Genomic DNA, 12,876 nt, shown 5'->3' with positions numbered 1-12,876 from the left:
GTAGCCCTTTTACAGTTATAACTAACCATTATATTTATATTATTACGGGTGACCCGTCCCATTTATGGCGAAAGTGTGTCAATCTAGTGCCTTTTGTTATACTGTATGTCAATATTTAGTAATGTTACTTCTTTGACAACTATAGCATTATATCAGTAGAAGGAAATTTTCGGCGCCATATTGAAACCCTAAAGCATGGTAGTCGTTACCTATAGCTTAATAAGAAAAAATTGAAAATCTGTAGAATGTTTACACGTTTTTTTGGCCCGGCATGGCCAGGTGATCGCGGGTTCGAATCCCCGTCACACCAAACATGCTCGCCCTTTCAGCCGTGGGGGCGTTATAATGTGGGTAAAGAAAAAGGCTCGGTTGTTAGGGCGTTGCACTCGCAATCTGAGGGTCGTGGGTTCGAATCCCTGTCCCACCAAACATGACTGCCCTTTCAGCCATGTGTGTTTGTGTGTGTATGTGGGGGGGGGTATTATGTGACGGTCGATCCCACTATTCGTTGGTAAAAGAGTAGCCCAAGAGTTGGCGGTGGGTGGTGATGACTAGCTGCCTTCCTTCTAGTCTTACACTGCTAAATTAGGGACGGCTAGCGCAGATAGCCCTCGTGTAGCTTTGCGCGAAATTCAAAAAAACAAACACGTTTTTTTTTTCCGCGACTAACTAAAAGAAAGTAGATTAAACACAGAGAAAAATGTAAAATCACCACAAACAAAGGAACCGTGAAGCGAGCTGTTTTTAGCGTGTCGGACTAAACATTTATTACTTGATATTATTCTTACAGTACAAGATATAAAACTACGTTAACTGCTCTTTATGTTAGTCCTAACTAATTGTTTTTAATTGCGTTTCCCATGTCATGAAACGCATCTGAATTCAGCAGGAAATTTGATTAACCTAAATATAATCCTAAAATATTCATATATAAATATGTATAAAAGTAGTGAACTGTACTGTTCTATGTCAAGATAACTGGCTACGGTTTTAGACACCTGGCATTTTATCAAAAAGATAATATTTTAAGATCAATTAACCAATACATATTTATTTAAAAGTAGCTGGAGTACCCGTCTTGTGGACGGAAGTTATGTAAATTCATGATTGATGAAAGGTTATCTTAGGATATAAAAAGTTGCTTCCCCTATATGTAATTGTAAAAGCCGCAAAACGCAGTACTGAAAATTTGTATGTACTCCCCGCAAGGACCCAATGAACCTCCATACCAATTTCAGTGAAGATCCATCAACAGCCCCGCGAGTGTAGTCCAATATTTTTCCTGCGTGCTAAACATTGCTGTTTGGTGCATGCATGTTTCCCAAATTAATTCAACTTTGCTGTCCGATTCTTGTCTTCCCTAAAAATAACTTCATGTTTGCTGTTTGACCCATATATCCTCCCCGAATGAGGTCAAATTTGCAATGACAGTTATGAAATTTTGTCATGATAGTGTCACTATATTTTGTTTTTTGGAGGTTGTATGTCGTTTCTTTGTTACTGTTTTAGTAGATTTGATGATGCATTGTTTAAGCCCCCCCCCCCTATTAGAATATTGCACTTTCACGGTGTATTTCTTACTTAACACCGACCAACAACGACAAATGTGTAAGTACAAGGTGTCATCGCTTAGCAGCAACCTTGACGAGATTGCAAAATGCGGGAGTCCCGTTATGGGCGTTTAGTCGGTTACTGTTTACAATACTTCGCGGTTCTTTTACTCGCGTTTCTCGGCCTAAAATCGACGCGTGTAAGGTTGACGCTAATATACGTCTGAGAAAACATCTTATAGACGTACATGACGGCGCAGAATAAACATTAATGGAATACGTATTTAGGAATTGGCATACAGTATAAACTTCATTTGAATGTTTCAGCTCTTTAATGGCCCGGCATGGCCAGGTGGTTAAGGCGCTCGACTCGAAATCTGAGGGTCGCTGCTTCGAATCTCCCGGGTATTATGTGACGGTCGATCCCACTATTCGTTGGTAAAAGAGTAGCCCAAGAGTTGGCGGTGGGTGGTGATGACTAGCTGCCTTTCCTCTCGTCTTACACTGCTAAATTAGGGACGGCTAGCGCAGATAACCCTCGCGCAGCTTTGCGCGAAATTCAAAACAAAGAAACAAACAGCTCATAAATTGTATTCAACAAAGGGTGTTGTTAAATGAGCAGTATTTTTCATCTAATGGAAATTATTAAACTTAAAACCTGTCTCGTAAGTAGAATCGGTTTATTTGTTAATTAATGTGAAACTCGTAAACGTTATTAAATAGATAAGGAAAATGGAAAAAATCTGTGCAATAACTATAAAATAAACCTGTTTCGCGTAGGTGCGTTTGAAAGACGGCTGTATAAGTACATTCCCCTTGTACGTTTCGAATTGAATCCTGTTCTACTGAATTAACATGCACGGGCACAACACGATGTCAGTGGCGATTGTGTTCGGGGTACAGTTATTGTGAAAGGTACAAGACATGTTCAGAACACGTGATCAGATACAGGTTGGCGAAAGCATAAAATATGAGTAAGGTCTGATTCGGTAAGATTTTTCTTAGAACTTTTGAATAAGCTCGAACTAGTTTACAGCTCTGGGATTATAGACAACAGAAAATTGAGGCAGTCAACAACATTCACCGCCAAATCTTGGGCTACTTTAAACGAATAGTGGTATTTGACTGTCACTCTTATGACGCACCCAAGGCCTCAAAAGTTCGAAGCGCTTTTTTTTTTTTTTTTTTTCGGCAACGGGTCACGCATCGTGGATCAGCGTACTCGCAGTTCGACACTAGATAGAACGGAGGAAAACAGGAAACAATATTAGTTCAGTAGTCAAAAAATGCTGTCATTTGTTCGATAAATTTTGAGATGCTCTAATGTACAGAAAACAGCTAAGATTCTTAGTGACAGGTATTCATTTTATTTGTCCTTTAACCCTTGAAATACTAAAAAAAAAATACTTGTTACTGTTATTGTTTGTTATTAATCACAAAGCTATCCGAGCTCTGCCCACCATAGGCATTGAAACACGAATTTTAACGTTGTAATTCTGCAGACATTCTGCTGTGCCACTGGAGGAGGGGCATACTTGTTGCACTATGTTTGTTTTTCCTCTCTCTTTCACAACAACCCCACCCACACACCCTAGTGGCACATTGGTAAGTTTGAATACTTCTATCGCTAACAAACGGCTTTAAGTACGGTTGATGAACCCTAAAATTCGGGTTTCAATACCCGTGGTGGATATTAATCAGATAGATCACTGTGTAGCATTATGCTAAGCAATAACAACAACGGAAATATTTCTTGTTTATAGTAGACAGATTTATAGTATAGATTTTTATAGTCTTACCGAAAAACTGCAGTAAAGAGACAAACAAAATCAACACTCTTGACTCTGAAAAGGCTTATGTCAGAGTTACATAGAAAAACTGGTCATTTAGAGCTCTGTGATAATTGTAAAAACTTGTTCTTCTGTGGGTGGGTGGTATGTGTGTGATTTCAGTGACTATTACTTTATCAACTACTCATACTTACAAGGGGACTGAGAAAGAAACAGTCATATACTCTATCATGTGAAATTAGGTCATTGTAATTCTTCACGTGAGTGTTATAATATGAAATTAGATCATTGTAATTCTTCACATGAGTGTTATAATATGAAATTAGATCATTGTAATTCTTCACATGAGTGTTATAATATTAAATTAGATCATTGTAATTCATCATTAAGTATTCTTAAGTGAAACTAGATCACTGTAGCTCTTCATTAAGTATTGTTAAGTGAAACTAGATAATTGTAGTTCTTCATTAAGTATTGTTAAGTGAAACTAGATCACTGTAATTCTTCATTGAGTATTGTTAAGTGAAACTAGACCACTGTAATTCATCATTAAGTATTGTTAAGTGAAACTAGATCACTGTAGCTCTTCATTAAGTATTGTTAAGTGAAACTAGATCACTGTAATTCTTCATTAACTATTGTTAAGTGAAACTAGATCACTGTAATTCTTCATTAAGTATTGTTAAGTGAAACTAGATCATTGTAGTTCTTCATTAAGTATTCTATTATTGTTTTTTATTCAGCTCAGCCACAAATAGACTCGATAGGAAGTAAAGCCCATGAGGATAAGTCAGCTCAACCACAAACAGACTTGGTAGGAAGTAAAGCCCACGAGGATAAGGGCACAAAGAGTGACGGCCCAAGTGAGGAGTCTAAGCTAAAACAAGCCCTTACAGATCGTCTTAAGAATGGAGGACTGCCAGAAAAAGATCCAGATCACGTGTTTACCTGTCCTTTGTGTGATTACACTAACGTCAGTGAGGTTCTCATTCACATGCATGTAGTAGCACAACATTCACAGAAACAAAACCTGCAGTGTCCACTGTGCCAAGAATGTCTTGACGAGTTGCCCAAATTGGAGAAGCACTTGATGGAATCTCATAAAGTCAGTCGTGAGGGTGTGGACAGATTGTTGATGATCGTGGATAAGACAAATTTAGAGAGTACTAACTCCAAACCTAAAGATCAACAGAAAGAGGAAGAGGTTGTGAATAATTCTAATACTAACGTCAAAAATGACAATGGGAACTGGGAAAACGCTAACAATGATGATGAGGCTGTAGACGATTTAGAATGTCCTGTTTGTTTAAAGCTGTTCAACAACATAGACGAGCTTTTTGTTCACCAGAATGAAAAGAGTCACATAGAAGTAAAGGAAACTCCATGTGGTCCGGGATATATATGCTGGAAGAAAGGATGTAACCAATTTTTTCGAGTATCCCAGGCTCTTCAAATGCATTTTAAGGAAGTACACGTAAAGAAACTTCAACTAGCTTTATCAGACCGCCATGTCTATAAGTTCAGGTGTAACCAGTGCAGCTTAGCATTTAAAACTCTGGAAAAACTGAAACTGCATTCACAATATCACTTAATTCGTGCAGCATCGCAGTGTGTCCTGTGTGGTAGGAGTTTTCGATCAGTGTCTGCACTCCAGAAACACGTGGAATCATCTCATACTAGCATGACTAAAGAAGAAATTCAACAGTATGAGGCCAGCTTGGTGAATAATCCTTTATTATCAAGTTCGGGACATCGTATTTTGAACCCTCACACTACAGAACTGTTGAAAAAAGAAAGCAACAGAGATAGTGCTGAAGAGGCTGAAGTGAAAACCACTTCTGACCCCCCAGAACAAACGAATCTAACTTCAGCAAGCTTTAAATCTAGCCCTGAGGAATCCAAAATGCAAAGTGGACATTTTGGTGACTGCAGTTCGAAAGAACAAGTGACTTTCGAGGATTATTTAAACAACCAGGTAATGGCAGAAAATAGTTATAATGACCCCAATAGAAAGTATAAGTGTCATAGATGTAAGGTTGCCTTTACAAAGCAAAGTTACCTTACCAACCATAACAAAACCCTGCTTCACAAAAAAGGCGAGAAGATGAGCTACCCTGTGGATAAATACCTGGACCCTAATAGACCATATAAGTGCGAAGTGTGTAAAGAATCTTTTACCCAGAAGAATATACTCTTTGTACATTTCAATTCTGTCTCCCATCTGCACAAATTGAAGCAAAGTATGAAAGATAGCAGCACTGTTTTCACCACGTTAACACCTCATAACTTAACCAAGCCTGTGACATCTAATACAAACAGTAGTAGATGCCAGAGTCCCGTCACCGCTAGCAGCGAATCTGAAAAAAAGCTCTATAAGTGTAACATATGTAAGGTTTCTTATAATCAGAGCTCAACCCTTGACATACACATACGATCTGTTTTACATCAAACCAAAGCATCAAAACTGCACGAGTTAGCTATGACAGGAGAAGTCGATTTAAACCTTCCTTTAATTGAAAAACCAGAGCTAAGTCAGTCCCAAGAGGACCAAAAGAAAGCTGAACCTGGAACTTCTCGAGCCACTAAGATAAGTGCAGATGTAACAACGTCCTTAGCCCAACCTCCGCTTTCTATTGACTTCGATCCTTTTCCTCAAACCTCTGTGCCATCTACTGGCACACCTTTAAGTCCTAATGTTTCACCGAGGTTTCCTTTTCATGTTTCTCATGCTCATCCTACAGTGACACAGGCTCTTGGTTGGACCTCTGATTTTGCAGAAACTTCAGGTCTTGTTCATCCCCAGATGTCATCACAGACGCATTATCCCTGTCCACGTTGTAGTGTATCATTACCCACGCATGATGCATTACTTCAACATCAGAAGATTTGCGGTTTTCTACATCAGCCTGCATCTTCTTTGTTTAGCTGTAACAACGTTCCAATAACAACTAGCCAAAATTCCCTTGAAATTTCTGGTCTGACTCAGACATCATCCGTTTCCTCATTGGTCCAACCCAAAGATATGGTCTCAGATGCTCCGTTAAAAGAAACTATCACTAAGTCAGAAAAGCTAAGTTCTCAAAACGTTTGTAACCAAGAACGATATGACACTACTCTTGAGTTATCAAAATCTAAGGAGCAAGTAACATCTCAAATGCTCATGGCAAAATGCCCGTATCCTCGGTCAAAATCACTGATGTATAAACACTTGCTAGAAAGCTGTGGCTTTGAAATCGTCATGCAGTTCAATGAGTTCAACCAACGTAAAACTAGAACTGATACTGACGGAGAAAACATAACCAGTAAAGATACTGCAAAAACAAAATCTGGTACGACACCTGACGAAGAAATTCAAAGCTGTTATGAAAAGCCAAAAAACAAGTACTTGCCTGAAATTAACAAGTCGGTATGTAACATTTGTTCCAAAGAGTTTTCCAGTATCTGGGTTTTGAAAGCACATAGAGAAGAATACCACAAAGAAGTCGTACCATTTAGTCTACTGGAGCATGTTTCTCAAGAATTCAGAATATACTATGATAAAAAAAATCATGCATTAAACCTACCCCAACAAGATGACCTGACAAGCAATTCGGACACAGCTCCAACACCTATTTCAACTCCTGACTATAGCATATACAACCCAAATATTACGAATGGGACAGCACATCCTGGTATAAGTTTTCCACCAGTATCTCCCATTATACCTCATTCAAGTCAGCAAGGAGGAGATCCTGTCAACTTTGCTGCAAATCAAATGGCTGCCCAGTTACAGTTTCAACACCTACTTATGAGCATGGGTTTAGGAATGAACGTACCAATGGGTTTAGGAATGCCATTTGCAAATAACATCCATCCATCACTAGTTCCTATGATGTTTCCTCCTCCTGTTGAATCGCTGATGGCGTCATCATTCAATCATCCATTAATGGGGAGTGGATTCGATTCGACTGCTTTTAATGCTCAGCAAAAAGTTCTTCAAGAACAACAACAGCAGCAGTTACAAGCACAACAACAAAAACGTGCAAGGACACGAATAAATGACGACCAACTCAGGATCTTGAAAACATACTTCAATATAAATAATTCCCCATCGGAAGAACAGTTGAAAGAAATGTCTTTAAAATCTGGACTTCCTTTGAAAGTAATCAAACACTGGTTTCGAAATACTTTATTTAAAGAACGCCAACGGAACAAGGATTCTCCTTACAATTTTAGTAATCCACCATCTACATTTCTTAATCTTGAGGAATATGAAAAAACTGGAGAGGCTAAATCAATAATAGCTCAAGAAAACAATCAAGAATATAATAAAGATAATGAGACTAAAGAAAGCGTTGCTAAAGAAAAAGCAAAACATAAAGTAAGAGAACGAGAACTAGAGAATGGGATGAACGAACCGAAACAATCGAGTGATATGAAACCATATTCTGTAGATTCTTTGCCAGCAACTCCAGTGTCTTCAGAATCGAATGATAAGACATTCGACGCAACGGGGTCAGTGTGTGATGCGATTTTACAAAGCACTCCCATAAAGATAACAGAGTCAAGCACAGAAGCCAGCAATTCATCTGAGCGATGTGACTTTCAACCGGAAAATACTAATTTTAAAGATTTACTTCTTTGTTCTGCAGACAAGACAGCCTCGTCAAGTTTAATTGCAACTTCTCCTGGAGTTATTACTGCAGCCACATTAGATAATCAGAAACAAAACTCTCAAGCTCCTTCCTCCAGTCGATGTTCAGGGTCAGGTAAACGTGCAAACAGAACTCGATTTACTGATTACCAAATTAAGGTACTTCAGGAATTTTTTGAGACCAACCCTTATCCAAAAGATGACAGTCTGGAATATCTCTCCAAATTATTAAACTTAAGTCCAAGAGTCGTAGTAGTATGGTTTCAAAATGCCAGACAAAAAGCTAGAAAAGTTTACGAAAATCAGGCCCCTGTTCCATCAGACGAAGACACAAATGGACGTTTCCAACGGACACCAGGTTTAAATTATCAATGTAAGAAGTGTTTACAAGTTTTTCAGCGTTATTATGAACTTATTAAACATCAAAAAGGGTCATGTTTTAAAGATGAAAACCCATTAGTATCTCAAAATAATAAAACCAGTACGTCTTTGTATGAAAGTCCTGTTAATCGTTCAGTTTCTGGGTCAGTTCAAAGTGTTCCTGTAGCACAAGATACCAGAAAGATGAACCAGAACAGTACTTATCAATGCGACAAGTGCGGTCTTAAATTTTCCAGATTTGATCTGTGGAGAGAGCATCAGATAGTTCATATCATGAATCCAACCCTTTTTCCAAATTATCCAAATAAATCTGAAATACTTCACCTAGACAAACAACACACTCTGATGAAGAGGAAGTTTCCTGACAATAACGACTCCAAAGAAGAACCCAAAGACAAGAGACTGAGAACCACCATTCTACCTGAACAACTAGATTATTTGTACCAGAAATACCAAATAGAGAGTAATCCTAGCCGGAAGATGCTAGAAAACATAGCTCGCGAGGTCTGTCTGCGGAAGAGAGTTGTTCAAGTTTGGTTTCAGAACACTCGTGCAAGGGAAAGAAAAGGTCATTTTCGAGCCCATCAACAGGTCATTCATAAGAGGTGTCCATTCTGTAGAGCCTTGTTTAAAGCAAGGTCAGCTCTTGAATCGCATTTGGCTACAAAACACGCTGACCAGTACACAAAAGGCGACATACAAATAGATACTTTACCAGATGGTGAAACTGATACAGATGGTGCAAACAGTGCTGGAGAAGAATCAAAAGAAAGCGTAACAGGTTTTCAAGAAATATCCTTTTCAAACCCATCCATGATGTCCTCTGGTCTATCTTGTTTATCTATGGATATCATGCAAAATATGACCAATAAGAAGCATGGAGATTCTTTATTAAATTATTTGGATGAATTCAGAACTTCGTCTAACTATAAAACAGAGTTATTTGGAGTTAATTCAAAGGAGAAAGAACAGCAAAAAATAAATATACCAGAAGCAGGAGAGTGTCCTTTAGATTTAAGTATACCTCCCAAGTTAAGCATGAAATCGCAGAAGTTAATTGATAGTATACAAACAAACCTCAATGATAAGAGTGGCGACGACTCTTCGTCTAAATTAATAATTTCAGAGGATGCAGTGTCGGAAACTCTCTCTGAATCTACTGATAGAGAAGAAGATATCTCGCACAGTGGAAGTCAGAACTCTTCCATTACTCAGAACCAAGTAACCCCTCCAAGCATTACGAGAAAAAGGGTTAGAACCCAACTAACTGCTGTACAAGTTAAAATAATGAAATCAATTTTTGCCGATTATAAAACTCCTTCGATCACAGAGTGTGAATTTCTAGGTCATGAGATTGGTCTACCAAAACGGGTTATACAAGTGTGGTTCCAAAATGCACGTGCTAAAGAGAAGAAATCGAGTGTTGCTTATGCAAATGCACGTGAGTTGGATGTGTGTCAACCATCAAAGGAGTGTAAGATCTGTAAGACTACGTACAACATCAATTACTCAAATACAACCACTCAGGATCACCTTTTCTCAAAAAACCACATTGAGAAATTGAAACTCCAGATAGAAAATAACAAAAAACACAAAGAACTGTTGCAAAGCTCTAACTTACCGCGTGATCTTCCAGTACTGGGAAATGGAACTTCTCAAAGAAACCCAATAGAAGCAAAACAGCCACAACGAGACTTAGTAACATCGGGTAAGGTGAAATCAATCCAATCAAGTTTCATGCAGCAGCTTCAAACGACGGGACAGCAACAGATGGCGACACTTGGGACGTCTAGTCTGGATCAAACGACGGGACTGCAACAGATAGCGGCACTTGGGACGTCTAGTCTGGGTCAAACAACGGGACTGCAACAGATAGCGGCACTTGGGACGTCTAGTCTGGAGAAGTCACTTTTACCTGGAGAACGGCTTCAGTCTTCTGAAGAAATTGAAGCGGTCACTTCAAAACCGGAAGGGTCAAGCAGCTCACCATCAGCCAATACTTCAAGGACTTTAGACTTTCCCTCAGTTACACCTGTTGCTTCCATGCCATCAACACCAAATACAGCCGCTACAAGCCAGTCAACATCTTTTTCTACGGAAGGAACTGCGGGTTTTTTTCCATATATGTTCAGCAGCGTTCCCGCCAGCTACTACTCTGGAACGACTGTTTCACCGAACATGTACAATACAGGTAGGAAAACACGTGAGAATGACTGCTTCTAGAGGATTTTAGTTTCTTGGTCATTAAATGTGTGCCTTGTTTTTTAAGAGCATCATTCAGTTGCTTCTGCCATAATGTCATTGATGAACATAATACATAAAATCTTCCCACGACCGACCAGGTAAATAAGTTCCTGTGTATGTTTAGTGAATGTAGAAATGACCAATAGTCTGACCAAGTCGATTTTAAGCAGTTCCTAACGTTTTAATTGTCATAATATTTACCATTACTTTTTTTGCCAAGTACATAAGAACCTGTTTTTCAAATAAGTTATCGTGTTGTAAAATATGTTACTAGGCTGGTGATGCTAACGCGAAAATATTACATGTAAATATATATATATACATACATACCCCAATTTATAGTATATATAGATATATATATATGTAGCTAGAAAAAGAGAAGAAAATATCAATGAAAAATAGAGGTCGCTGTATTTGCATACCTTTTTACGAGATCATTTTACAATATAATGATTCACTTTATTTGTAATAGACACAGTGTGGTAAACTTACAATATTTTACAACAAATTTTTATTTTCTTTAAATAAAAATACTTTCTTTTAATTTTAAGTGTTGTTGATATTAAAGCAGCCATTTTTAATATTTATTATTAACTTTTAATTCGGACTTTTTGTCATCATAAAAATTTCTCTTATCTTGTTGAACAGTCACTTTTGATTGGTGTAGAACAACGGATGAAATGTTGTTACTTGTTTACATCTTAAGAATTCCATGTATCGCCCTTGATTAACCTGTAATATTTACAAACGCAGAGAGTCGAATTTATTATGTATGAGTATTTAATACACTAATTTTTAAAATATGCGTTAATGTCGAAATGCAGAAGATTTTACGTTGAACGGTAATATAATGATTTCCAACAGAATGATCGTAACGTATACTGTTTACTGATATTGAAAAGTCAGGAAATATAAAACCCTAAATGAGAAGTGAAATCGTAATGCAACACAAAAAGCTTGTATTCACTAGGTTTCTTCTTGGGCACAATAATGGTCACTCTGATCACCACAGTTTCATAAGTATCTTTAGATTCTCACCACAGAAAATCCTTTTTAACTTGCATCAATGTACTTGTAGGTAATTTGAAAGAATGGCTAGCTAGTGCTATGTTTTGTGTAAAGTTGTGTTTTCAAGAATTCTGGCACGATCAACTTTTTTTTTTCTGTCACAGAATATTTTGTAACCTGAGTGGACCCAGATTATATTATGAAGTATCACAATATTGTATTATATTTCACTGCACGGTTTCATTTTGTTTTTTACTGATTTGCTTGTTAGTCATGGCATGTTAATCACAAATATTCGAGTTGAATTTTATTTTTAAATGTCTCTTTTTTTTTTCTTTCCTGTTATGCTACTAAAATTATAATTTACTTTGTAATTCTAGAATGTTCTCTTGTTTCTTGTTCGGTTGATGGTATTTGTATGTAACTAAAGTAACATACACACCTGTACATACCCAGATTTGTCGGCTGAATATAAAATAAATGTTGTTGTTTTTTTTTACAGAAGTTTTTGTTTCTGTTCTGCTTTGTTTCGTTTCGTTTGTAATTTATTATAAAATAATTCGTTTTGGAATGACACATTTATGTTGCATATCTTGTAAGTTATTCAACCTTATGCCACATATTATGTTGCATAGCTTGTATGCCATTCAACCTTATGCCACATTATATGTTGCATATCTTGTGTGCCATTCAACCTTGTGCCACATTTATGTTGCATATCTTGTGTGCCATTCAAACCTTATGCCACATATTATGGTGCATATCTCGTATGGCATTCAACCTTATGCCACATTTATGTTGCATATCTTGTATGCCATTCAACCTTATGCCACATTTATGTTACATATCTTGTATGCCATTCAACCTTATGCCACATTTATGTTGCATATCTTGTATGCCATTCAACCTTATACCACATTTATGTTGCATATCTTGTATGCCACTCAACCATATGACACCAAATAATCGTAGAAGTCATGACGATCTTGTATTCAGATTATTTTTTTTCAAAATTCTCTGCAATAAAAACAAAGAAAATCGACAATTCAAATAAAACCTATTTATTTCCAAACCAGATTTTTGAATTTATTTCACATAACTTTTTTTTAATATAAATTCATTTTACCAAATGTTTTAATCCTCCACAATCCATCCAGCTATTTTTGATTCGAAAATTCCAAGTGACAACAACATCAAACCGACATAAGTACTATTAATGTAAAATAATTGCTTGCCATATGTAGCACAATTGGATACGTTTATATACACA

The 12,876-nt window shown here is 37.3% G+C and overlaps 1 protein-coding gene across 1 annotated transcript in view; it reads left to right on the top strand.

The window, feature by feature from the left end:
- The window catches only part of LOC106470996 (zinc finger homeobox protein 3-like), a 59,571-nt gene extending 47,461 nt beyond the window's left edge, over positions 1-12,110 (top strand). Inside the window, exon 3 of the mRNA XM_013931582.2 lies at positions 4,084-12,110. Coding sequence (XP_013787036.2) covers positions 4,084-10,577 — 6,494 coding nt within the window. The 3' untranslated portion in view covers positions 10,578-12,110. The remainder of the gene's footprint in view (positions 1-4,083) is intronic.
- Positions 12,111-12,876: the final 766 nt, after the last annotated feature.

The sequence above is a fragment of the Limulus polyphemus genome, unplaced genomic scaffold (assembly GCF_000517525.1).
Source record: "Limulus polyphemus unplaced genomic scaffold, Limulus_polyphemus-2.1.2 Scaffold4345, whole genome shotgun sequence".
Classification (NCBI taxonomy): domain Eukaryota; kingdom Metazoa; phylum Arthropoda; class Merostomata; order Xiphosura; family Limulidae; genus Limulus; species Limulus polyphemus.
The sequence above is the reverse complement of the archived record's forward strand: the minus strand, read 5'-3'. Positions and strand labels throughout refer to the sequence as shown.